General features: G+C 42.5%; 1 protein-coding gene across 7 annotated transcripts in view; it reads right to left on the bottom strand.

Moving 5' to 3' along the window:
• Positions 1–23,435, bottom strand: part of SLC23A2 (solute carrier family 23 member 2) — an 87,201-nt gene extending 63,766 nt beyond the window's left edge. Inside the window, exons 1-3 of one of the 7 annotated variants that reach the window (XM_083514244.1) lie at positions 23,383–23,435; positions 22,917–23,332; positions 18,936–18,991 (exon numbers count right to left, since the gene is read on the bottom strand). Coding sequence is in view for 1 of the 7 variants with exons in the window: in XM_083514251.1 (XP_083370377.1) it covers positions 18,936–18,965 (30 nt within the window). In the remaining 6 variants the exon portion in view is untranslated. Of the gene's footprint in view, positions 1–17,330; positions 17,353–18,134; positions 18,288–18,935; positions 18,992–22,916; positions 23,333–23,382 lie in introns of those variants that run through there. The other 6 variants (XM_083514246.1, XM_083514251.1, XM_083514252.1 and 3 more) reach the window with 6 other exon arrangements.
• Between the last annotated feature and the right edge of the window lie 1,075 nt (positions 23,436–24,510).

Below are 24,510 nucleotides of genomic sequence, written 5' to 3'. Positions count from 1 at the left end.
TGTTACATTTATATCCTACCTTTCCTCTAAGGACCTCAAAGTAGCACATGTGGTTCCCCCCTCTCCATTTCATCCTCATAGCAGCCATACAAGGCAGCTGATGCTGAGAGATAGTATCTCTGGACTAGTCAAGTTTTAAGGCTGAGGGAGTATTTGAAGTCAGGGCTCCCCAGTCCAAGTCCAACGCTCCAACCACTACACAATACCACTAGTTCTTTCCTTAATAATTAAAAATACTGATATACTGATCACAATGCTCAGGTAAGACATTTGATAAATCACCAAAACCTCTCATTAATCTTAAAACAAGACCCCACCATATACATCATTTCAGTATGCAAAGACAGAGGTGATATTTCCTAACTCGCAAGTGCATTTTTTAAATATAGAATTGTAGAGTTGGAAGGCACCCCAAGGGTCATCTAGCTCAACCCCCTGAAATGCTGGAATTGTTTCCTTATTTATTCATTTCCAACATTTTCTTCTTCTTTGGGCTAAGCAGCAGTGTTCTACACATATGCACACGTACCGACATCCAATTTCACTGGTTTCTTCTAACACTTGACTCAGTGTTCGTTTAGCCTTAAGCAGTCCCTTTACAGCGCCTCCAGCAACTATGTTCAATGGTTTGGCTTCAGATGAAAAGCCACAATGCCAGAGCCCACAGCTCTAAAATGTGGATTTCCATCCTGGTCTTTCACAACAGGGCTTGTAGATAACCACTCAGCTGACCTTACCCAGGGCAGGCAAAGTGTTTCTATAAGATCATATAGGAAAACTTTCCTCATGCCTTCCTCCACCCTTATAGACATCAATTGAACATAAAAGACCGGGAGCCCATCTTGTCTAGCATTTTGCTTTCTGTGGTGGCCAGCCAGGTCCAATGGGCTCCAATGGGAAGCCCACAAGGAGGACATAAGCACAGTAGCCTTCTCTCACTGCTGTTGCCCTGGTGGTAGGATACAGCCATTATGACCAGTAGCTATTGATAGTCGTACCTTCTATGAATTTGTCTAATCCCTTTTAAAATGAACTAAGGTGACCGCCATCATTAAGACAAATATGTTTGGGCAAGTGGGCAAGTAAACATTTTGTGTAGGCAAATAACTTTTGTGGAATCATTTGCCAGGTTCTTCTGAACAACAACTCCACAGAACTATCCGTCAAGAACAAGTTTACTGCTCTTCAGTGGTATAGCTAACCTGAATAGCAACTCCTTTCACATTGGCCTGGCATAGACAGCAGTAATTCCAAACCCATCCCTTCTTGCCGTTATGCACTGGCTTCACCACAAATCTGTGCATTAGGCCAGAATTACATGTTGCATCTGAACACGGGGGCTGTGTTTTAATGTCAGTTAATAAACCAGGAAAATGAACTCAGCTTCAACGTTTATTTATGATTTCATAAACTATGGCTTGGGAAGGCTCAAACAATAATCCAAACTGGACCATGGATGGTGCATGTTTTAATTTCTTCTACAGAGTGAATGCCTGGATTTGTTCACTAAAGTTGCATGTTTTTTTTAAAAAAAAAACGTCAGGGTGATACAGGGTGGAAAATATTCCATTGTTATATTTTTCATGGAAAGTTTTCATAAAAAAGAATGAAAAAGAAGCTATCTTGATATTTTTGGATGCTGAGAAGGTGTTCGACAATGTCCCTTGGGTATTTATGAAGAGAATTATGGAAATTATGGACTTTGGGATAGCATTTATCAAAGGGATTGAAGGGTATATGGAACAAAGGGTGAAAATGTTAATCAATGGAACAATGACAGAGAGATGCAGTATTGTTTTAAAGATATTTTCAATATGTTTTCATTGCTTTGTTGCTTTATCCCTTGTTGTTTGCTACCCGGAGCTCCTCTGGGTATATAAAAGTATTAAACGAACAAGGAAACATCTGTTCCAATTTATATAGCACTTTGCACACCTGAAAGTGTTTCATGTGAATTATATTGCTTTAATCCTTACAATAATCTTGTAATGTAGGTTAAATTTGTATGCCCTATTATAGATGGGGAGGGGCGGAGGCTGAAAGAGCATGGCCTGTCAAAGGCTGCCTGTGAGCTCACAACTGTGAGATTCGAGCAAGTCTCCTGACCATTCTTGGAGTCCTCCACTTAAACTAATTGCCCCTCAGGAAAGGGATGTCTGAAATTCGCTCAGACACCCCATTGTTTCTGTTCAATAAATTATACAGGCTCATAAGATTCTTCATAGCCTGGAGACACTGCTTCGTCATACAAGAAATGAGTAATTTGGAATGCGATCTGTGAAACTGTCATTTACAATACTAGCTTTTCATGAAGAATGCAACTGATGAAGTTGTTTGTTCTACAGGAAAGCTTATGCCATAACCGGGACATCTCGTAAAACGGGAATGTGTCTCTCCCTGCCCCGCCCCGCCCCACCCTCACTTTCACTGCCAGCAGAATGCCCCCTCACAGCGTACTTGGCAAAAGCCAGGGTGCTCCGCCCTGGGGCAGAGAAGATGAGTGGCAATGCCATACGTTGAAACATCTCCCTCCCACTGGAGGGGGGGGGTGTTCTGGCTGCAGAAGCAGTGGGGCAATCAGGGTGCTTCCTCTTGTGCTTTTGCTGCCCGGTGCTCTAACCTCCTTTTAAAGACACCTTTAAAAGGTGATTAGACCCAACTCTGCAAGTGGCAGAAAAAAACTACATTCATTTATCTTCTCACACAGAAAGCCATGAATAAATTCCTGCATTTCCCCACCTCAGAAGGAGGATGGAGAATTCCCAATATTCATTTTAGAAGATGAAATGAAAGAATGGGTGCACATAGAATTAGATATAATCTGAAACACCCTCACCTCAGTGTACCCATTTCTAAACCCTCACAACACAAAACAGATTCACACAGACCATGCTTAAAGCAGTGAAAGAAAAAGTAGAAATACTGTCCCAGCCCTGTCTCCCTCTAATCGCCCAGTTTACCACCCACTGTTCCACCATGCATCCCAAAGCTTTCAAATAAAGCTTTGGCAAGCCAAAGGTCTACACAACCTACAAAATGGCAACCCCATACTGATACAAGAAATACAAGACAAAGTAGGGAACACCCAAATACCCTGACTGACCCAACAACTACATGCCTTCTTAAACAACCCAGCAACAAAGGCAACTGCCACTAGGCCCTTGTCTAACTTTGAAAAACTCCTACTATCAACAGAGGGACACAGCAAAGGGACGGTATCAGCAATATACAAAGCACTACTCCAAGACACTACACTCCTTACTGCAATGGGAATACGACACAATATACAAAATAAACTCAACCCAATGGTCAAAACTGTGGACTAAATTGCCCTTCAAATCCCTCTCAGCCAAGAAGAGGGAACTCATTTTGAAACTAATTTACAGGTGGTACCTAATACCACAGAAACTGGCAATGATACACCCAGTTGTTGGAGAGGCTGCACCACCATAGGTACATACCTCCATATGTGGTACAATTGCCCCCAAATTCAATCCTTTTGGATAGCAGTCTTACAATATATCTGCAACTCCAGAACCGGCTCTACAAAATATCTTCCAAGACAACAATGCACACTCCCATGATAAATAACTCATAAGCCACTTACTCTCAGAGTGTCATAACCAAACACTGGAGGGACCTATCATGAGTGAACATGGACCACTGGTACCAAACTGTATGGGAAACCGTCATACTCGAAAAGCTAACTAACAAACTGAAATTAGCATGGGGGGAAACAAAGAACGCTTTCACCCAGTGTGGTTCCCCTTTATTGCATATATAGGCCAACAAGAGAAAGACCAACCTCCCCTGACAGCATGTGAATTGATATGGCTGGTTTAACCCAGCAACACACCCACCCACACTGCAACCAGCCAAATACAACCAGCCATGTCCTGGGCCCTCTGGCCTCTCACTTCACCAGCAAAAATAAGATACGTACTCACGTGATGCTGACACAAAAGCTCTGCTCATATACTATGCCAAAGAATGAAAGTTTACTGTGTGTCCCGCACTCTATTTCCTCCCTTCTCTCTCCCCACTTCACTTTCCCCCTACACCATATTGCCTATAACAATAATGTCTCACATAACAGACCTGTATGAAGGACTAAACTATTATTAAACAGAGACGTGTTATGAAGAAGAAGAAGAAGAGTTTGGATTTGATATCCCGACTTTCACTCCCCTTCAGGAGTCTCAAAGCGGCTAACAATCTCCTTTCCCTTCCTCCCCCACAACAAACACTCTGTGAGGTGAGTGGGGCTGAGAGACTTCAAAGAAGTGTGACTGGCCCAAGGTCACCCAGCAGCTGCATGTGGAGGAGCGGAGACGCGAACCTGGTTCCCCAGATTACGAGACTACCGGTCTTAACCACTACACCACACTGGCTCTTTGTTAGTCAAGAAAAAACAGTTAATAAAAACATATTCTTAAAAAGGAGATATAGGAGAACAGATGCTTAAATGACATCTCTGTGTTGCTGGGGAGCAGCAAATGAAGCCCTGCTTGTGGGCTTTCTCAATGGCTATGAATGATCCCTGTAAGAAGCAAGATGCTGGACAAGATGGGAGTTCTGGCCTGAATCGGAAGAGCTCCGCTTATGCCCGTTGCAATATAGAGTGACACAGCAAAACTGCTGGCATGTCATTTCTGTGTGCAGAGGTCAAGCTGAAAGGGAAGTTACTTTGATGAAGGGTGGAGAAAGGAAGTAAGTGCTTCAGGACAGAGCAGAGAGGATAAGGGTTACCATGGATGCCTGGGGATATAGCAACCCTTCAAGAACTGCTCAAGAACGTGCTGGAAAGGACATACCCACCAGCAGTCAACAGCAGACTACCTCTTACAAGTCTATCAGGACTGCTCCTTACATTAGGCACTAGCAATTCTGGGTTTCTTGTTAAGTGAATGCGGGCAAGGAGCTATGTATATATGGCAATAATAATTTTATTATTTATATCATGCCCTTCTGGCTGGGTTGCCCAGCTATGTGCTCATCACATACCAGGGGGCCGGTCCACTGTCCCTCAGACCTTGTGGGGGGCCGGACTATATTGGGGGGGCGGGGAATGAATGAATTCCTATGCCCCACAAATAACCCAGAGATGCATTTTAAATAAAAGCACACATTCTACTCATGTAAAAACATGCTGATTCCCGGACTGTCTGCGGGCCGGATTTAGAAGGCGATTGGGCCAGATCCGGGCCCCGGGCCTTAGTTTGCCTACCCATGACATAATCACATGTTCTTTTCTATGTGCACATCTTAAATATTTGTGAAGCAGGCTTCAGGGCTCCACTAGACATTCAGTAGCAAACAGAAATAAAAAGGAGGGGGCAGGGTGCTTTTCTGCGGGAGAAATGGCAGTCAGTGGCTGTTTAACCCAAATCTGCAAGGTTGGGCTTTCAGGTTGACTAGAGGAAAGGGCAGGGCAGGGAAGGGCGTCCTCCTTCCTGCCCTTCCCTGCAAACCTGCCTCACCAATGGTCCCTTCGTTGCAGCTTAAAAACAAAACACTGGATTGGGAATTCTTCATTTGCAACCACATGTCAAGTTTTAGCTTCAGGGTAATGCTGAACCTTATGCACTAGTACAAAAGGAGAGGGAAAAGAGAATCAGAATGTTTTGAGAGAATCCATTACAGGTTATGTCTTATTTGCGGATATTCCAGACTAAGTGTGATAACTGAAGGAGGAGGAATAGCACCCAGGGGAGTATATTTCAGGTAGTGAATTGCAGGGTACTTTGAGTATTCGCAGCTTAAAGACTTCCCATACAGAGTCTCAACTCACACAAAAAGCTGGTTTTCTGGGCTCCAATCATGTGCTGAACTGTACTATAGCTCCACTTCCCTGTGACTGTGGGAGTGCAGTCCTGCTCAGCTCCTGTGCATGATCAGAGTCTACAGAGCTAATCGGAACCAGAAGAGTGGACATTTTTACAGCAAACAAGGTCATCTGTTTCATGCTGCAGGCAAAGATGAGATAGCTGGCTCTGTTGCCAAGATAAAAGCTTTGATCTCATCAAGAGAGATAATGCAAAGCCAGAAAACAGCACATTCCGCAGAGCATGAGATAAATATGCCCTACTCCAGATATAAATCATACCATTGATAATAACCACTTAGTTTGTTTATACTGTATGGCACATTCACAAAGAATGGTGCTTTCCAAAGTATTTCAGGATGGGTCTCTACCCCAAGAGGCATACAATGTATAATTTAACACAAGGGAGTCAATTGAGGAAGGTGAAGGCAATGTCCAAATCGGAGCAATTTCCTGGCAGGGAGATAGCATTTTATGGACAATTATAACTCCCCCCCCCCCGCCCCAGAGTGGTGTTGTACCAGGTGACCATATGGCCACCCAACTCACCTACCTAAGTCTCTGTTACACACACCAAGCCACCCCCTTCACCCATAATCAAATCCATCAGCAACACCATCAGACCAGGAGGATGGGGTTGGCTAACCAGTATCCTTAAATTCTGAAATACAGCAGACAGAGTGGAATGAGAGCAAGAGCTTTGATATAACTAGCCCTCCTCATTGTCTCTGCATAACTTTGCCCAGCTTCAAACCACCCCTTGCCTAGCACCACAGAGATGGCAGCCTCATTCCCCTCCTCCGCCTCTGACCCAGACACATACAGTGGTACCTCTGGTTAAGAACTTAATTCCTTCCGGAGGTCCATTCTTAACCTCAAACTGTTCTTAACCTGAAGCACCACTTTAGCTAATGGGACCTCCCGCTGCGTGATTTCTGTTCTCATCCTGAAGCAAAGTTCTTAACCTGAGGTACTATTTCTGGGTTTGCGGAGTCTGTAACCTGAAGTATCTGTAACCTGAGGTACCACTGTACTGCTGTTAACCCACCTCTAATCATAATAGCAGAATGTAGAGAAATAAATAAAAGAGATCAATCCAACCAACCATCCCAGTCAGAAACCACTCCATCTCTCACCTGGGGCACTCACCCAGGGAGCAAATTGGTTCAGTTATTTGCACTTAAGCCTACTCATATGGGACGCGGGTGGCACTGTGGTCTAAACCACAGAGCCTAGGGCTTGCCGATCAGAAGGTCGGCAGTTCAAATCCCTGTGACAGGGTGAGCTCCCGTTGCTCAGTCCCTGCTCCTGCCAACCTAGCAGTTCAAAAGCACGTCAAAAGTGCAAGTAGATAAATAGGTACTGCTCCGGCGGAAAGGTAAACAGCGTTTCCGTGTGCTGCTCTGGTTGCTAGAAGTGGCTTAGTCATGCTGGCCACATGACCCGGAAGCTGTCTGCGGACAAACGCGGGCTCCCTCAGCAGGAAAGCGAGATGAACGGACTTCCGGGGAGGTGCCTCCGGCGATGGCGGAATTCCTCTGATCGGGAGGAATTTGCCCCGTGGGAATTTGGGTCTGGCCGCCACGGCGAAGGCGGAGACCCGCAAAAAATCACAGGTGGGAGAAACCTGTGAGCGTGGGATTCGGCAGGCACCTTTTGCGCCTCCCCTACTCGCGGGGAAACCCGGTTTCGGGGGTCCGGAGCGACGTGGGGTGAGCGGCGTGGTGATTCAAATCGTCTGCTTCTTCCACGGAGCGAAGCCACATAGCTGTTGTCGGAGAGCGCTGACCTTTTCCTGTGGACAATTTGATTTTAAAGTAATTACCCGTGAGTAGAGCTGAAGCGGGAGAATTGGATTCTTAAACGTTTAATTTGGTATCGTAATGGGGAGGTTCAATACAGGAAGTCCGCCTTCCCCTTTTGTAAATAGACTGAGGCAATGAGGCTGCAAGCTGGAGTCTTGGAAAGCCTTTTGTAAAAGACTAAATTTCCATCGGCAAAGAACATTAACCCCCCCCCCTTGGAGGCAGGAGAAGAGGGGGGGAAGTTGTGGACTGCGTATGCCTGTGGGAGAGAGCGAAGAGAGCTAAAATACCGCCGCTCTGACCCTGGAAACGGGCTGCTAGCAGGACTGTCGTCTTTTGGAATGTTCATTGACAGCGTTTAGAACGTTCATTGACAGCTAGCTAAATGAGAGGAATACATTGTTTCTACTGTCTCCGGCTGCTTTTAAAAAGGAGTAAAAGTAACTGAAAATTGAAACTAACTTTGGATTGTTTGAATTGTGTTTAAAAGAGGCCATTATGGACTATTATAAATAAAAACTGTTTCCCCCTAGTGGAAGCCTTTGAAACTGGTTGCTTTACAAGAGCTGGGCTAGGGGAATTTCCAGCTGCAAGATAAAAAACTGTGAGACTCTGGGACTGACCTTGAATCTTTTAAGTGTTGTGGCAAATGGAAAGGGAAAAACAGACCAGTCAACTGCTGACAAAACAGTAAGGTCTGGGAGGACTTGGCAACAACCCAGGAGAGGTTCAACATCAGGCCCCCCTGGTTCTTCTGCTGCTGCCTTTGTACCAGTACACTCAAAACCAAGAGGAATGTCGACAGAAGAGGCCTTAGTGGCTGCATTATATAAGATAAATGATTCACTGGAACAGCTTAACAAGAAAACAGACGTGATAAATGCGAAAGTGGATGTTCCAACTACTAAAATCGACTTAAATACAGAAAGTATAAATAATACCAATACAGAAACCACCCAGAAATTGATACAGGAATCTACTTTGATACGGCAAACTGCGGAGGAAGCCAGGGAGAAAGCCGTTGCTGCTGAATGTAAAGTAAGACAACTGGAGAGAGAGAGAGTCCCAGCCCTACAGAGGCAATTTGATGAACATAAGCTGACGCTTGCTATGATTGAACTTAAAGAAAAACAGACAAATCTGAGGATTAGAGTTCACCTTTGGTGGACATGCCCAAGGATTAAGACACTCTGGGAGATGATTTATAACGAAATGAAAAAGGTATTCAAATATACCCTTTTGAAGAAACCAGAGGCCTTTCTCCTGGGCATGGTCGGCCAATTGGTGTTAAAGAAGGATAGAACTTTTTTTACGTATGCAACAACAGCAGCAAGAATACTCATCGCGAAGTTTTGGAAGACACAAGATTTACCCACCCGGGAAGAATGGCAGATGAAGTTGATGGACTATATGGAACTGGCGGAAATGACTGGCAGAAATCCGAGACCAGGGAGAAGAGTCGGTGGAAGAAGACTGGAAAAAGTTTAAAGACTATTTATAGAAATACTGTAAAATTAATGAATGTTGGAATGAAGTTATATGGCTTTAGTAGAAATGTTATAAGGAATTAAGTATAAATAGATTAATAGAATATTAAAGGAAAAAATAAGGTTAGAATGTGTTAAGATAATTATAGGATAGAAAACAGAGGAAGATGGAAAGGAATTGCTGAAACAATAGAAGTGGAATACAAAAAGGGAGGTGCGAGGTCGTCGAAATAAGTGAATGAAAGATAAGATATTGAAATTGTTTGATGTGTTTTAAATTGCTTTTGTTTTGTTTTGTCAGTTTAATGTGTTAGTGTTATGTAGTGTTTGTGTATTGTATTATTCTTTTTTTGTGTAGTGTTTAAATTGTTGAAAAAGTAATAAACATTATTTTTTTAAAAAAAGGAAAGCGAGACTGGACTTAATGGTCAGGGATACCTTTACCTTTACCTAAGCCTACTCATAATTACTACAGCAGGAAGTTCTAGGAAAAAATTGCTTGCTACAACTATGGATTGGATAAGAATGCTCCAAGTTGAATGCAGACATTGTTAATGCAATCACTGTGTTTGGAACAAAAGGATTATGAACAACTTTTGACTCCCACAGGTTAATGGCACCTCTTACCACACGTATGAACAGATATGAGAAACTGCTAAGGAAATTGAGAAAAAGGAGAAAATTTTAAAGCAGGGCAGGGCAAAACCTAACATCCAAGCAAGTTCAAGAGACTCCGGATTTGCAAGTGCCTATCAGAAACATTTAAAAGAACAAAACAAAAATCAGATTTCATTATTGATTTTGTTATGGTTCTAATAAAGCAATCTGCTGTGCAAGATAATTGTGAGCCTTGCCACAATCCTGGCAATTAGCTGACCAATTATATTAATCCTAACAGCAGGCATAACACTTCTGTCCCCCTTCCCATTCATGTTCTGCCATGTTCAAGGTACAGTGTCAAAAAGAAGTGCTATTTCACTTCTGCAGAGCCAACATAACTGTAAGTGAACTTGCTGGCACACAAAAAATGGTTTTCAAGAACAGCCTTCACTCCACAACTAAATCCATCTTCCCCAACCAGGTGTCCTCCTATCAGTTTTTGCCAGCAAGCATAGCTGTATGGTGATGGAGTGCTAGGCATTGTAGTCTAAAATATCTAGAAGGTAGCAGGTTGGGGAAAGCTGAACTAAATCAACACAAAATTATTAAAAGAATTGTGTCTAGGTGAAAAATTCCAAAAAGGTATAAATGCAATATATAACCAACAGAAAGCAAAAATTATTATTAATGGAGAGTTTGGAGAAGAAATCAACATCTTTAAAGGTACAAGACAAGGATGCCCCCTATCCCCAATGTTATTTATAATAGTATTAGAGGTTCTATTAAAGAAAATAAGGCAGGACAACCAAATAAGAGGAATAGCAGTTGGTGAAAAAAGATATAAATTAAGAGCCTTTGCAGATGATGTTATGATCACAACAGAAAATCCCCTACAATGTACACCTAGAATATTGGAATGCATAAACGAATATGGCAGATTAGCAGGATTCAAATTAAACTATGGGAAAACCAAAATACTAGTGAAAAATATGGAAGAAAAAGATAAAGTGAAATTACAAGAAATTACAGGATTGGAAATTAAAAAGAAAATAAGGTATCTTGGAATAAATTTAACAACAAATACTATAGACTTAAGTAATGAGAACTATGGGAAAACATGGAATGAAATAAAAAATGACTTGCAAGTATGGGGAAAATTAAATCTTTCCTTACTAGGGAAAATATCGGTAATAAAGATGAACATATTACCAAGGATGATGTTTTTATTTCAAAGTATCCCAATACTAGGAGGAGATAAATGTTTTAATAACTGGAAAAGAGATTTGGCTAAATTCATATGGTCAGGAAAAAAACCAAGAATAAAACACAAAATAATGATAGATAAGAAGGAGAGAGGAGGATTTGGTCTCCCTGACATGGAGTTATATCACGATGCGGTGGGTCTGACCTGGCTAAAGGAATGGATCAAATTAGATGACTCGGATGTATTGGATTTAGAGGGAGTAGAGACGAGATTTGGATGGCATGCCTATTTAATAGATGAAAAAGTGAAAGTACATAAAGGCTTCCTAGGGCATATAATCAGAAAATCTATATATAAAATATGGGAGAAATATAAAAGACTCTTAGAACCGAAAACTCCCTGGTGGGCATCGCCAGCAGAAATTGTCGCAGTGAAAAAATTAAATATGAAAGAAAATTGGGCTACCTATAAAACTGTATTAAAGGAAGAAAACGGGGAATTGGAATTAAAGGACTACACAGAAATTAAAGCTCATATTAGTGATTGGTTTCAATATATTAAGTATAGATTAGCAAAAGACAAAAAGTTAGGATTTGAAAAAGAAATATCAAAATTCGATAAATATTTAATACAAGAAAAATCAAAAAATATATCTAAATTGTATAATCTGATTTTAGAGTGGGAAACAAAGGATGAATTGGTTAAAGCATCAATGATTAAATGGGCGCAAGACATTGGGAAAAATATTATGTTTGAACAATGGGAAAAATTGTGGAAAGAAGATATGAAATTCACCATGTGTTATATACTGAAAGAAAATTACCTTAAAATGCAACATAGATGGTATTTAACACCTGAAAGAATAGCAAAAATGAATAAAAACTGTAGCGATATCTGCTGGCGATGCAACACGGGAAAAGGTACTATGATTCATATATGGTGGAATTGTTTAAACATCAAACAATTTTGGGAAATAATATATAATGAAATGAAAAAAATGTTTAGATACTCATTTAGGAAAACACCAGAAGGATTTCTATTGGGAATAGTACCAGGAAGCCTAAAGGAAGAAGATAAGACCTTATATTTATACGCAACAGTAGCAGCAAGGCTATTGATTGCGAAAAACTGGAAAAGTGGTATAATACCGACAAAAACAGAGTGGCTTGCCAAATTATTGGAGTATTACAATATATCCAAAACAATGGAAGAAATTGGAAGGATTTCAAAAGAAAAGATAGATAGGGAATGGAAGGTGTTTAAAAGATACTTGCAAGATCATATTGAAAAATCAGAACTCCTATTAGAATAAACAAGTTCCGTTTCAAATACTGAAATATCAAATAAGATGGAAAACAATGTGTAATAGAAAAAGAAGTATGAAATTAGGGTAAAGGTGTGTGAAAGAAAATATTAGAAGTGGAAAGATATTGTAATTGAGTAGATTGGAAGTCAAACACAAAGGTGGGGTGAAGGGTCGGTGGATGGTGATGGGGAAAGGAACTATTTGTGGGATTGAGTGTAAGTATGTTTGAATATTTTTAAAGATTGTATGAAATGTATGTTTGTATGCTTGTATATGTGTATTAATGATAAATATAAATAAATAAATAAATAAATAAATAAATCAACACAAAATTATTTTATTGGACCAAGTTTGCAGAAATGCAAGTCGCAATTTGTGACCAACTAATTATTATGAGCTATAACTTCCTTTTACCAATAAATCAAATGATAAGAAAAAAACAACAACCGGAGACCCATGTTTGGGAAACCCTGACTTAGAGTACCAACTCTGACAATACATACATTTTTTTACCCAAACAAATGAGTGTTGTTGTTTTTTTACACTTGACCACTATAAAATATGTGCTATTACCATACTGAATATTCTTCACCAAAGTTAGTATAAGAATCATGTCTCATGAGTTGCTTGGTAACACAGTTGTTAGCTCCCCAAAACAGAATACACAGCAGGCAAGGCAATCTGGTTCACAGGTTCAAAGTTTATAAATGTGGAGGTATCAAGCTTCAGGCGACATGGATCTCTTTTAGCAGGCAAGATGGCATTACTATTTTTCAATTATATTAAAATTGGGGACGTCAGAACTTAATTACAAATTCACTAATCAGTTACTTCTACATATGTATTTTGTTCTAACAGCAAAATTAGGGTAAACAGCTATGAATCTTTTTGTTACTGACATGGGGATTTAGAAAGAGGGTAATAAATGATTAATAAATTTAAGCTTTGATCCTGTACCAGTTTGCCTGGAAGTAAGCCCCACTGAAATGAATGTGAATTCTTCTGACTACACTGCTAATGTTTTAGTAAACATTTCAAGTGATGTACTCTGTCAGTGAATTATGTTCAAGCATGCAGGTACTCAAGAGGAAAACCGGTAGCCACTTCCTTTCCCCCGATCCTGATAGCCACACTACCAATAGCTATGTCATGCTTGCCTTAGCATTACAGTGGTGCCTCGCAAGACGAAAAGAATCCGTTCTGTGATTCTCTTCGTCTAGCGGTTTTTTCATCTTGTGAAGCAAGCCCATTGACGGATTAGCGGATTAGCGCTATTAGCGGCTTTTAGCGGCTTATCTGCTGATCGGATCAACTGATAAGCGGCTTAGAAAAAGGGGGGGAGGAAAAAAACCCAGCAGGAACTCGCAAGACATTGCCGTCTTGCGAAGCAAGCCCATAGGAAATTCGTTTTGCGAAGCACCTCCAAAACGGAAAACCCTTTCGTCTAGCGGGTTTTCCGTCTTGCGAGGCATTCGTCTTGCGGGGCACCACTGTACATCCCAACCCAGGCTCCAGAGAAACCAGGCTCACTCCAGAGAAACCATGAGCTGCAGCCAAGGTTGCCCTTGGCTTACTGCTTCTGCTTTGCTTGCAGTGAGACAACTCATGACCCCGACCCATGCACCCAGGGGGTGGGTCAGAATCCAGACATAATGCATAGCCAACCTCTGGCTTAGCTTAAGGTAGTGCAGGAGGACCAGGAGAGGGAGTGGAGCAGCACTAGTTTTTCTCCAAGAAGTCACACACTAATGCATTCATGCCCAGCCATGGTTTGGCTTAAATGAGTGGCATGCAAACTATCCCAGTGCATCCTCTTACGTATAAAACACACCCTGTTTACTTGCACAGCGGCTCTTCTTCACATCACACTGTTAAGAGAAGGTTGCCTGGGGTGTGGAGCATCCTGCAAGGTAGCACTCTATTTGTGGAGTGCCCTTCCTCTATAAGAACCGTACATTCAGTGCTGACACCACATCATTTTTGGCAACAAGTAAAGACATATCTGTTCCCTTAGGCTTTTTAGGTGTTCAATGACTGGTTGTTTTAGTCTTCGCTGTTAAGCAGTTTGCAGTTATTTCGTTTGCCATTGTTTCTAACAATGTTTTGTTGGTTTCACTACTGCACTGATGAAGAAGGCTGGGTTACAAAAGCATTGAAATAAATAAATTTGTCTGATGCTTCCCACAGTTACAGGGAGAAGTTAGTTATCCCCCTCTTTGAGGAGACCCACCATCTGTAGTGCCTCCAACAGTGATTTTCTGTCCATTCAACAAATTACTAGCTGTCACAACAGTGTTCAGAAAAAAACCAATTCCAACTATAATTAGTACAACAGATGCATTGTTCCAAGCCTTAAAAAGTCATTGAATGATCGGTGAAAGTCAGAGTGATTCAATATAAAAAAGCAAACAGGCAAAGAGCTATCTTCTAAAAATAAAATTATGGTGCCGACATTGTATATGATCATAACATTTACACCTAAAGCTAAATATACGTTTACTAATAGAGGGGGCTACAAATGAAGGACCTTTAACACAAGTTTCAAGCACCACATTGGGAGCCAGGCCAGCAGTTGTCTACACCAAGCTTAGCTGAAGCTTAAAGGTAAAGGTACCCCTGCCCGTACGGGCCAGTCTTGACAGACTCTAGGGTTGTGCGCTCATCTCACTCTATAGGCCGGGAGCCAGCGCTGTCTGCAGACACTTCCGGGTCACGTGGCCAGCGTGACGAAGCTGCAACTGGCGAGCCAGCACAGCACATGGAACACCATTTACCTTCCCGCTGGTAAGCGGTCCCTATTTATCTACTTGCACCCGGGGGTGCTTTCGAACTGCTAGCTTGGCAGGCGCTGGGACCGAATGACGGGAGCGCACCCCACCGCGGGGATTCAAACCGCCAACCATGCGATCAGCAAGTCCTAGGCGCTGAGGTTTTACCCACAGCGCCACCCGCATCCCTGTCAGCTGAAGCTTAACCAACAGAAATATGGTGCAAAAAGCCATTACATAGCTGTAGCAAGTAGTTTAGAACCATGAGATATAACGTTGGCAGAGAGCACCCACTACCCAAAACCCATCTGACAGACCCACATAGCTGGGTTTCCACCAAATCTGAATGCCTTCTGAAGCTTCTTGTCCTTTCCACACTCAATGTCCTTTCCATATCTCACATAGCCTTTCCTGAACCATCCAAGCTTCTCCATTGCTATGACACTCCCCAACTCAATTTTGTTCACTCCCCAACTCAATTTTGTTCCAATACCTGACTAGTCCCCATCATGATAATCTATTGTAGATTAGAAGCCTCTGAGCAGGAATAATTGTCACTTAGGCACTTTATACAACACCTGGCACATTAAATCACCATTCAGAAGCAGTAATGGTACTGATGAGGCCACAATCTGCATGAACAATTAAAAACATGTCCCATAATCCTATGAGAACCAACTAACATGCTGAAACAGAAAGAGTAACCTGCATATAGAGAGCTTAAGAACATTTTTGGCAGATCCCACAGAAACCCTTACTAAGCATCCTCCACAAAGTCTGATCCAGTGGGCTCTTGTACAGCTTTTGTTCAACTTTAGCTATAGCTGTAGTAATATCTCATTTTTCCCCCTAGACCAAATATGGCTTCACCTATCTATAAGCCATTGGCTTTGTGCTTTACAATCTTTCTTGAAACAGCAGCCGTAACGTAGATGTATCCAGTCTGAAAACTTTTCCTACAGTCCTGATTCTGTAGCATGGAGGTTTGACAAGGAACACAATACATTTTTGAACGCAGGTCAGAGGCACTGAGCCATTAAAGAATAATTATGCAAGCTGGTCCTTGGATGAAGGATAACAGCTTGCTTGCAAAAAAGCAACACACACACATGCTATTTTCTTATTATACAACTTGGACAGAGGCCGAATGTCTTTTTGCTAAAATATGCTTGTCATGAAATACTTAACAGGGCAAATGAAGGAATTTCAGCTTCAGTAAGTTCAGACAGAGGGGGCAACCATCATTAGACCAAGTAGGGCAGCAGATTTTGGGTATCACTGAGGGCAGCAGTGGGCAGGGATAGGTCTGACATATACAGTCCAACCTACTTAGATGTTTTGCTGAACAAAAGCTAATATGAATGCACAACAAAAATTCTACCGTCTCCTTGCTCATTTCAACAAGGCTTATACAGGCAACCTTCCTAAGGGAGGGTATCCTAATGTTAAGCAGGTGGGGTGTCATTTGGATTTTTTAAACTCAGGCACGAAAATGTCTTGTGCTAGCAGAGGATGTCAATTTCCATGTGGTTTTTTGGCTATTAATTACTGCCACAGCTGGAATTCGTCATATTGGGTTTAGCAGCCTGCCTGCTCATGAGACAAGGAGGAAGCATTTCAGTAGAAGTATCCTACTGCACGACATTTTATTTGCCAAAGCACTAGGCATGGCAGTGACGTTAACACATATTTTATTCCAAAACACGTGAGGAAGAACTTTATGAGCGACAAACTTCTGACAGACATCAAAAATATTTTGAAGTGTTTCTCTGTGCTCAAATGTTACAATATCTGTGTTTATGCTTCTGAATATATTCAAGTTTTTCAGCGGAGAAACAATGAGAGTGGAGCAAAGCAAAATTAACTGATCAATGTAAATCTCTCTTTGGCAGAATCAAGCTAGTGTGATTTATAGAGCCAGTGTGGTGTAGTGGTTAAGAGCGGTAGTCTTGTAATCTGGGGAACCGGGTTCGAGTCTCCGCTCCTCCACATGCAGCTGCTGGGTGACCTTGGGCCAGTCACACTTCTCTGAAGTCTCTCAGCCCCACTCACCTCACAGAGTGTTTGTTGTGGGGGAGGAAGGGAAAGGAGAATGTTAGCCGCTTTGAGACTCCTTAAAGGGAGTGAAAGGCGGGATATCAAATCCAAATCCAAACTCTTCTTATAACCAAGCTAGGGTAATTTATAACTATCCTTTCTTCAACCAAACTGCATTCTAATCAAATTGCCTACAAATTGCTTATAACAAACCTATCCTACTGCTATTAGAAAGTCTGGAGCTACAGTACAGATTATTTAATGAAAGTATGTTGCCCAAACTATTAAGAATTTCTCACATGTATAATGCTTGAACTCCAGTAGCCTGCCAATACTTGATCTCGCATAGTGACACATGTGCTTTCATCCCCAAATCCTAAACTCTTTATACATCAGTACAGCAATACGTATTCCAGCAACAACTGAAAAGCAGACATTTCAGCTGTCATCTGAAAAACAGTTAAATGATTTGAAGCACACAGTCTTTCCTGCAAAGGTTATCCATTCCATAGACCGACACATGACATTTTTCTCCACATTTATCTTCACCAAGACAGCAGGATACAACTCTATATAGGTAAGGTTTTTTTTAATGTTTAACATTTTATTATGTTTTTATATACATTGGAAGACACCCAGAGTGGCTGGGGGAACCCAGTCAGATGGGTCGGGTATAAATAATAAAAGTATTATTATTATTGACTAGGACGTCCCTAGGAGGAGGGTATGCAGTTATACATGTTAACTCCTGCTATATACTATCTGCATGCCTCTTAAGAAATTAGTGACTCCAGCTGGAATAAACTACTTTCAGTTAGATACCCCAACCTCATTGATTACTAATAGGTTTAAATGTCTGATCACATTCAGTTGGTGGATCAAAGACAGAGAACTAATCACCAAGCTATCAGAGAAGCAATAGCTTTCACGTGACACTGAAGGTTGTATCTAATCATTACAACAACCTTCAACGAGAAGACAGGTTGAACAAATGCCAAGGGGGAAAATAAATGCCAGATAAATTCTTTTAAAAATGGTAATAATCTTTATTAGATTTATTAGAACCCACCAGTGAGCTGCAGAAGCCAAGCATAGTGACTCACCAAGTTTTCAGAAATGGATATTGGGGGGAGGAGAGGCAATCAGCACCAGGTATTGTTTGAAGGTCGGTTGGTTTAATTTATAACATTTTAATTTAATCCTTTCCCCAGGGTAGCATACACTGCCCCTCACACTATCTGATTCTCACAAGACTCCTGTATAGAAGACAAGGAAAACGTTGATTGGCCCAAGGTCATCCAGGGAGCTCCATGGCTGAGTGAGACCTTGAATCTCCCTGGTCTAACACTGTCACCACATTAACAATACATTTTCTAAAAGTAAAGTAAGTCCACAACTTATGTGGGAGTTACCTCCCAGGATTTCAGGCAGCAGTCTTTCCCAGCCGTACCACTAAGCTATGCCCCCTTTTATAGAAAATGTCAGGGCATGGCATCTCTCCTGGTAATAAACATTTGAATCTATGATGCTCAGGACAAGAATGTGAACCAGTAGATTTCATTTGAAGGTGGGCATGTTACTGGAGCAGAGACTTGGGAGGCAAGACTGGCTGCTGCAGATCTATTTAGAAAGGTGGTGCCACACAAGAGAAATTTTTGGTCAACTGTGCAAACCTCAAGCTTTCAAAGAATTGGTGAATAGCCCGATTTCTGTTATTTCGAAGAGAATAAAGGTCCTCGCTCCTCTACAAATTGCTGGAAAAGTATTTTCCTAAGACTTTTATCACAACCAAAGATAATCCTTCTGGTCAAAACATGTTCCTCTTTACATCCCATTCCAGCTTTGAAGTCAGCAACAGAACACAGAATGCTGCTTTATTTTTCCATCTTTAATCTTTTCCCTACCTTTCTCGACATCATGAAGGACATTCCCATTTGTTAATATCCTCTTCCTGCAGTTTCTGAGTAAAACAAAAAGTACGTTTTAACTTAATGAACAGCTTTTCACAACAGCTTCTTTAACAAACACTATTATTATCATCCAAGCACTTTCATGAGGAAGACTGCCTTCACTTAAGAATAAAATCCCAACATCTGTCAACTGTTTGTACATTACTTGTGCAAAGTCTGGCCATCCATGCATTATTCACATTTTCAAAATGCCCACACACAAGCCTACAAAAATGCAGCTGTGTACATATTCCCCTTCAGTGCTTTGCAGTCTATTCTGCCCTGTCCCTGACATCTTTTGCAATACCTACAACACTCTTTAGGCATTGCTTACTAGATCGTTTTCATGTGACCATCTTCTTGTGATATCCATTGTAACTGATGGGTATTTTGTGGTTTGCTATGTTATATTGTTTTGATTGGTTGGTTGTATTTGTGGTATCTTTCTTTTGTATTAATATGTTGTTAACCGCTTTGGAGACCTTTGGGCCAAAAAGCAACACTGTATCTAAATAAAACACAACGTAACTTATACTGTCTCAGCCATCCTTGGCATGCAGGTAAGCGGTCGCTGTGTTTAAGTTGTTACACAGTTGAGATGCTACTAGCATTACGTTTCCCATTCTATGTGTGTCCACTGAAGACACTGAGGACTGTCAAGCACCTCCTGCATCTTTGACCTGTGGTCAAAGATGAATGGGTGCACATCCACAGGCAACAGCAGAAGAGAACTTACTGCACCAAAACTGCGTCCTGCTCTTACAGTTAATTGCTCAACCACTATTATTTTAGGCAGAGCGGACTTTTCTAACTGCCTACATAACCAAACAGGTCAATAGTTTTCAATTACACTGCTGATATTTGATCACACACAGGATCCCTATGTCAGCTAATTAACAGCTTACATATAACTTCATGAAGAATCTGAAAATCAAACACTGAGCTTCTATAAAGTTGGAGGGAAGCAATTTAGTATTCTGTAGAGGATGGAAGTGATATTTCCAGTTAATCCTCACTGCTTTCAAGCATGGTTACTTGGAAACAAGTTCGTCTGAAATCAATGAGATCTACTTCCAATATTTACTGGCATTGTGGGCTGTAGAGCAAGAGTTATAACATAAGGCATTACTATACAGTGGAAAATAACAATTTGGGAGAGGGGACTATAATCCTAATATTTTATACTGTGCTTTGTTATCTACTACGCCCCATCCCCAATTCACCAGGCATTATGCTCTGCTAGCAAGAATACATGCTAAGGTGTGACCTATCTTTGTTCTTAATCAGGTATTGAAGATGGTGCATCTAAACCTATTTACTAGTATATATTATAGATAAAAACAAAAATTCCAAGCAACATTCATTTCTGCCCTCCAATCTAGTTTCTTGTTCATTCCTTTTGTTTACAGTCTATTAACCAAACATCAATGGTTGTTCCAGGATAGCTTTTGTTCCTAGCATCAGACCATCAAAGAATTAAGATTTCACACTAAGCTTCCTATCAACTATGATCTTTAACAACTACCTTAAAAAAAACATCCAAGGGTGAAGACTCTTCTTTTGGTATAGATTGCTTCCAATGCTGCTGGAGTGCAAGATCCAGTCAACAAGGGCAACTGTGTAGATTAGCAAACTGCTTGGACTACATGACATGGTAGGATTCTGTACATTAATTGTCTGGTGTTCTCTCAATTCCTAGACAGTAGAGGGCTGCAAATGGACAATCTATTAATTGCTCTGACACCTCTTCCCAGTGTCACTCACTTCTTGCCCACCTCCCCAAAATGCACAAATCTAAATAGTCAGTCCACACCCACACTCAGTATTTGTCCAGCATTTCCAGTCCTGCAGAGTCTCCAACTTTCCAGTTAAACAAGGACTAAAATGAGGGTCCAGCAACAGAGCACTCATTGACCCAAAATCCTTGAGAGACAAAGCAATCAATTCTGACAAGGAAAATCAATTATTTCAGTCATTCAAAGCAAATTCATTGATTGTTTAATCTTTTGCTTTTCAAGAGGGAACTGGGCATTCAAAGAAAATAGATAGAATAGCTAGAATAGGAGCAGATCAAGGTTGTGTTCCAAGCTTATCTTTGAAGGGCAGGGGAATACCTATGTCAGTTTCAAAATGAAGGGATGAAATGTGAGTCTGCATATACTGCTTTGGTAGAATATACTATCTTTTAAGAATACAGTACATGTATGGATTCAGCAACATTAGTAGGTATCACTATGTCATTCAGTTTTAGAGAATACATTTTATCTATAAACTGGGGAGAGGCTTGAATGATGCTGCACAGTGAAAGAGTTAATTCCTTGTCCTCCAATATTTTAATATACAATAAATGCTTCCTAGTTTGAAAGGCAGGCAGTTTATGAGTTAAAGTTACAGAAACACACTATCCCTGCATCAATTTTAAATTAGTCCCAACCAGACAGGGAATGTAGTCTATCACTGCAGGTGAATTAACCTAAATTCTTCACCTGGTTTATAAGCCTTATATGTCTGCCACCCATTTTGTTTCAAAAAAAGATGGACATACAAGTGAAAGGGAGAGGTTACACCCAGGAGTGTGTTAGGGAGAAAGCATTCATTTTTAATCAGATGGATGATTCTCGCTGGCACCAACCCATTTCAATCCTCTTATCCTTTTCCAACAGTCAATTTGAAGGCAAAAACCCTGCAGTAATTAGCTAGATGTTCGCTCTGGTATCACACAGAGAATGGCTAGAATGCTATTATTAATGTACCAACAAGAAGGGAGCAAAACGAGGCTAATATCTGCTGTAGTAACAAGGCATTATCAGGGAGACAGAGACAGACAGAGAAACAGAAGTGATGGAATGAATATATCATACGATAACAAGGCTTTTGTAGTTACAGCTACGGAGGCAACAAACTGGGTTAATATAAAAATAAACAGAACAATACTTCAAGTGCCCATACGTGGAGGAAACGGGTTGCTACAAGTAGAAAGCCAGAACTCAGATCAGCTGTGGGGGGTGGGAAGAAAAGAGAACCAGGGGCCGCTCACCTCAGAAAAGATGCGAAAAGGGGCAGAGGGTATGACGGCAAATGCTATAGCTTGGCATGGAGGAAAAAATATGTGTATCTAGGCTGCAACCATCAGGGTCTAGTAGGGAGAAGAGGAAAGGCAGGATTCCTATAGGCAGAAGATGCCAAGGTGGAAAGAAGGGGCAACTGTGGGACCACATTTTTATGAACGCACACATGGAAATCAATGACTCCAGGCACATTGTAAAGAGGAGTTCGCGGAAGGGTGTGACAGCTGTGCATGCTGCAACTATTAACATTGCACAAAACAGTGTACAGTACAAAGGTTAGTATGGATTATTCGGGGGGGGGGAGCAGAGAAAAAGGTGGGTTGCAATAACTGCGCCTTATAAACCAGGAGATGCAAAGAATAGAAAGAAGGCGAAGTCGTGAACTACTGGTCCAGGTAGCCAAAAGAAAAAGAGGTGTAAATTCCGAATATTTAGAAGGGAAGGGCATCAGAGGTGAACAAAATGGGCTATATTGGGGGGTGGGGAGGTAGGCAGATGCAAAAGGACGTGGGCGCGGGACCCACCTTTTTGGATGGGGGGGTCGTTATTCTGGGGCAAGGCAATGCTTGGAGAGGCCGGTCAAGGGGGGGTCCCAAGCGGCGTGTGGACACCTGGGCGGGCGGGTAAGGATAAGGGGGCGGCTTTGGGCCTGACAGGGCAAGAAGAAACCAGCGATCATGGAAAGAAACGAAACGAGAAAGGGATGCTCAGGAAGGATGGCGAAGCCGGGGAGGGAGGGAAGGAGCCCAGAAATAACCTGGATTTTTTTGGGGGGGCGAGGCATTCGAGGGGAGCCGGACAGGGGGGCGTGAATGGAAAAATGGGGCACCCCCCCTTCCCCCATCCGAGCGACCTTCCCTCCCCTCACCTGCCATGGCTGGAAGCGGCTGGAAATGGCGGCGGTGGCGGCGGCGGCCTGGGGTGGCTGCGCTCCCTCGCAGAGCGGCGGAGACTGAGGGAGCGCGAGCGAGGGGACTTGGCGGCCGAGGCATGGAAGAGGAGGAGGAGCAGGAGGAGCAGGAGGCGGAGGAGGTAGGACGCGAGGGCGGGCAGGCGAGCGAGCGAGCGAGGGCCGCCCCCTCCTCACAAGATGGCGCCTTCCGCCGCGGCCCCTCGGGCAGCGCGGAAAGAGCGCGGGCGGCGCCGGCGGCCTTCCTTTCTCGCGTCTCCCCCCCCCCACTTCGCCGGGGGTGATGGCGGCGTCGGCGGCGTCTCGGAAGCGGCGTCGGTTTCTTCTTCCACCGCGGCCCCTCCGCGGCTTGGAGGGAGGCGGCGGCGGCGGCGCTATCTCCATCCCCGGCCGCCGGGCCGCCGCCGCCTTCAAGCCGCGGAGCGGCCGCGGTTGAAGAAAAAGAAGCCGCCGCCGCCGCCGCCGCCTTTGTTCTTCTCTGAGGAGGCTGCTGCGCTCGCTGTTGGTTTTCATAAACGGATTAATCCATATGCTGTGTGTGTATATCTCTATATATTTCTATCTAGGCGGTGTACATGAAACGGTAAAACCTATTTTCCATAAAATCCTCGGAGTGGAATAAACGAACCAGTGGACATGCCTAGATTACTTATTCGGACAGGATATATTATTATTATTATTCATTGAATTTATATGCCGCCTTATACCCGCAAGTCTACCCAAATACGTTAATTCGACCATATATTTATTTTTGCTATTTTTTTCCTGTGTTTTTATACAGAATATGTTAATATGTGTGTGAGAGGGAATTGATTATTGCTGCTGTTATTTGCCTCAGCCAACATCCAGCCCCGTCATTTGAGGGGGGCGGTGGCTCAGCAAACCCCCAAAGGAAACTTGGCCGACAAATAAGAAAAGGAGCCAATTGTTGTCTTGTTTCCCCTTTTCCATCCTCTCAGGGCGAGTTTCTTCTGAGTTGTGGTGACAGGACAGGTAGAAATGCAACAGGTTCAGCTCCCCACCCCCCACTCCGTGTGACGCTCTCACAGGTCCTCATGGTTCTGTGTCTCAGGAGCACCCAGGTGCCTGCCGGCTCTTTGGGACTACAACTCCCATCAGCCCCTGAATCCTATAGGTGGGCTGATGGGAATTGTAGTCCAAAACACCTGGGAGTCCACCTGGTTGGGAATCACCAGCATGCCTGTTTGTGGGCTTCCCACTGAGGCATCTGACTGGCCGCTGTGGGGTACAAGGTGTGCTTGTTTTTTCCTGCCTGCCCCAAAGCTTTTTAGAGGTGGCCTACCTGAATGGGGGTGAAAAAAGGGAGCACCTCCTGGAAAAAAAATTCTGGGTTCATGGTAGCACCTGACTACTTATGGTTGGGTCTACAGTATATTGGTTTTTTAAAAAAATATATAGGGCACGTTTTGCCTGGTATTATAGGAATTCTAAGGTCTCATATGGGACGCAGGTGGCGCTGTGGGTTAAACCACAGAGCCTAGGACTTGCCAATCAGGTCGGCGGTTCGAATCCCCATGACCGGGTGAGCTCC

The sequence above is a fragment of the Podarcis liolepis genome (assembly GCF_965112155.1).
Source record: "Podarcis liolepis genome assembly, chromosome: 7".
NCBI lineage: Eukaryota > Metazoa > Chordata > Lepidosauria > Squamata > Lacertidae > Podarcis > Podarcis liolepis.
The sequence above is the reverse complement of the archived record's forward strand: the minus strand, read 5'-3'. Positions and strand labels throughout refer to the sequence as shown.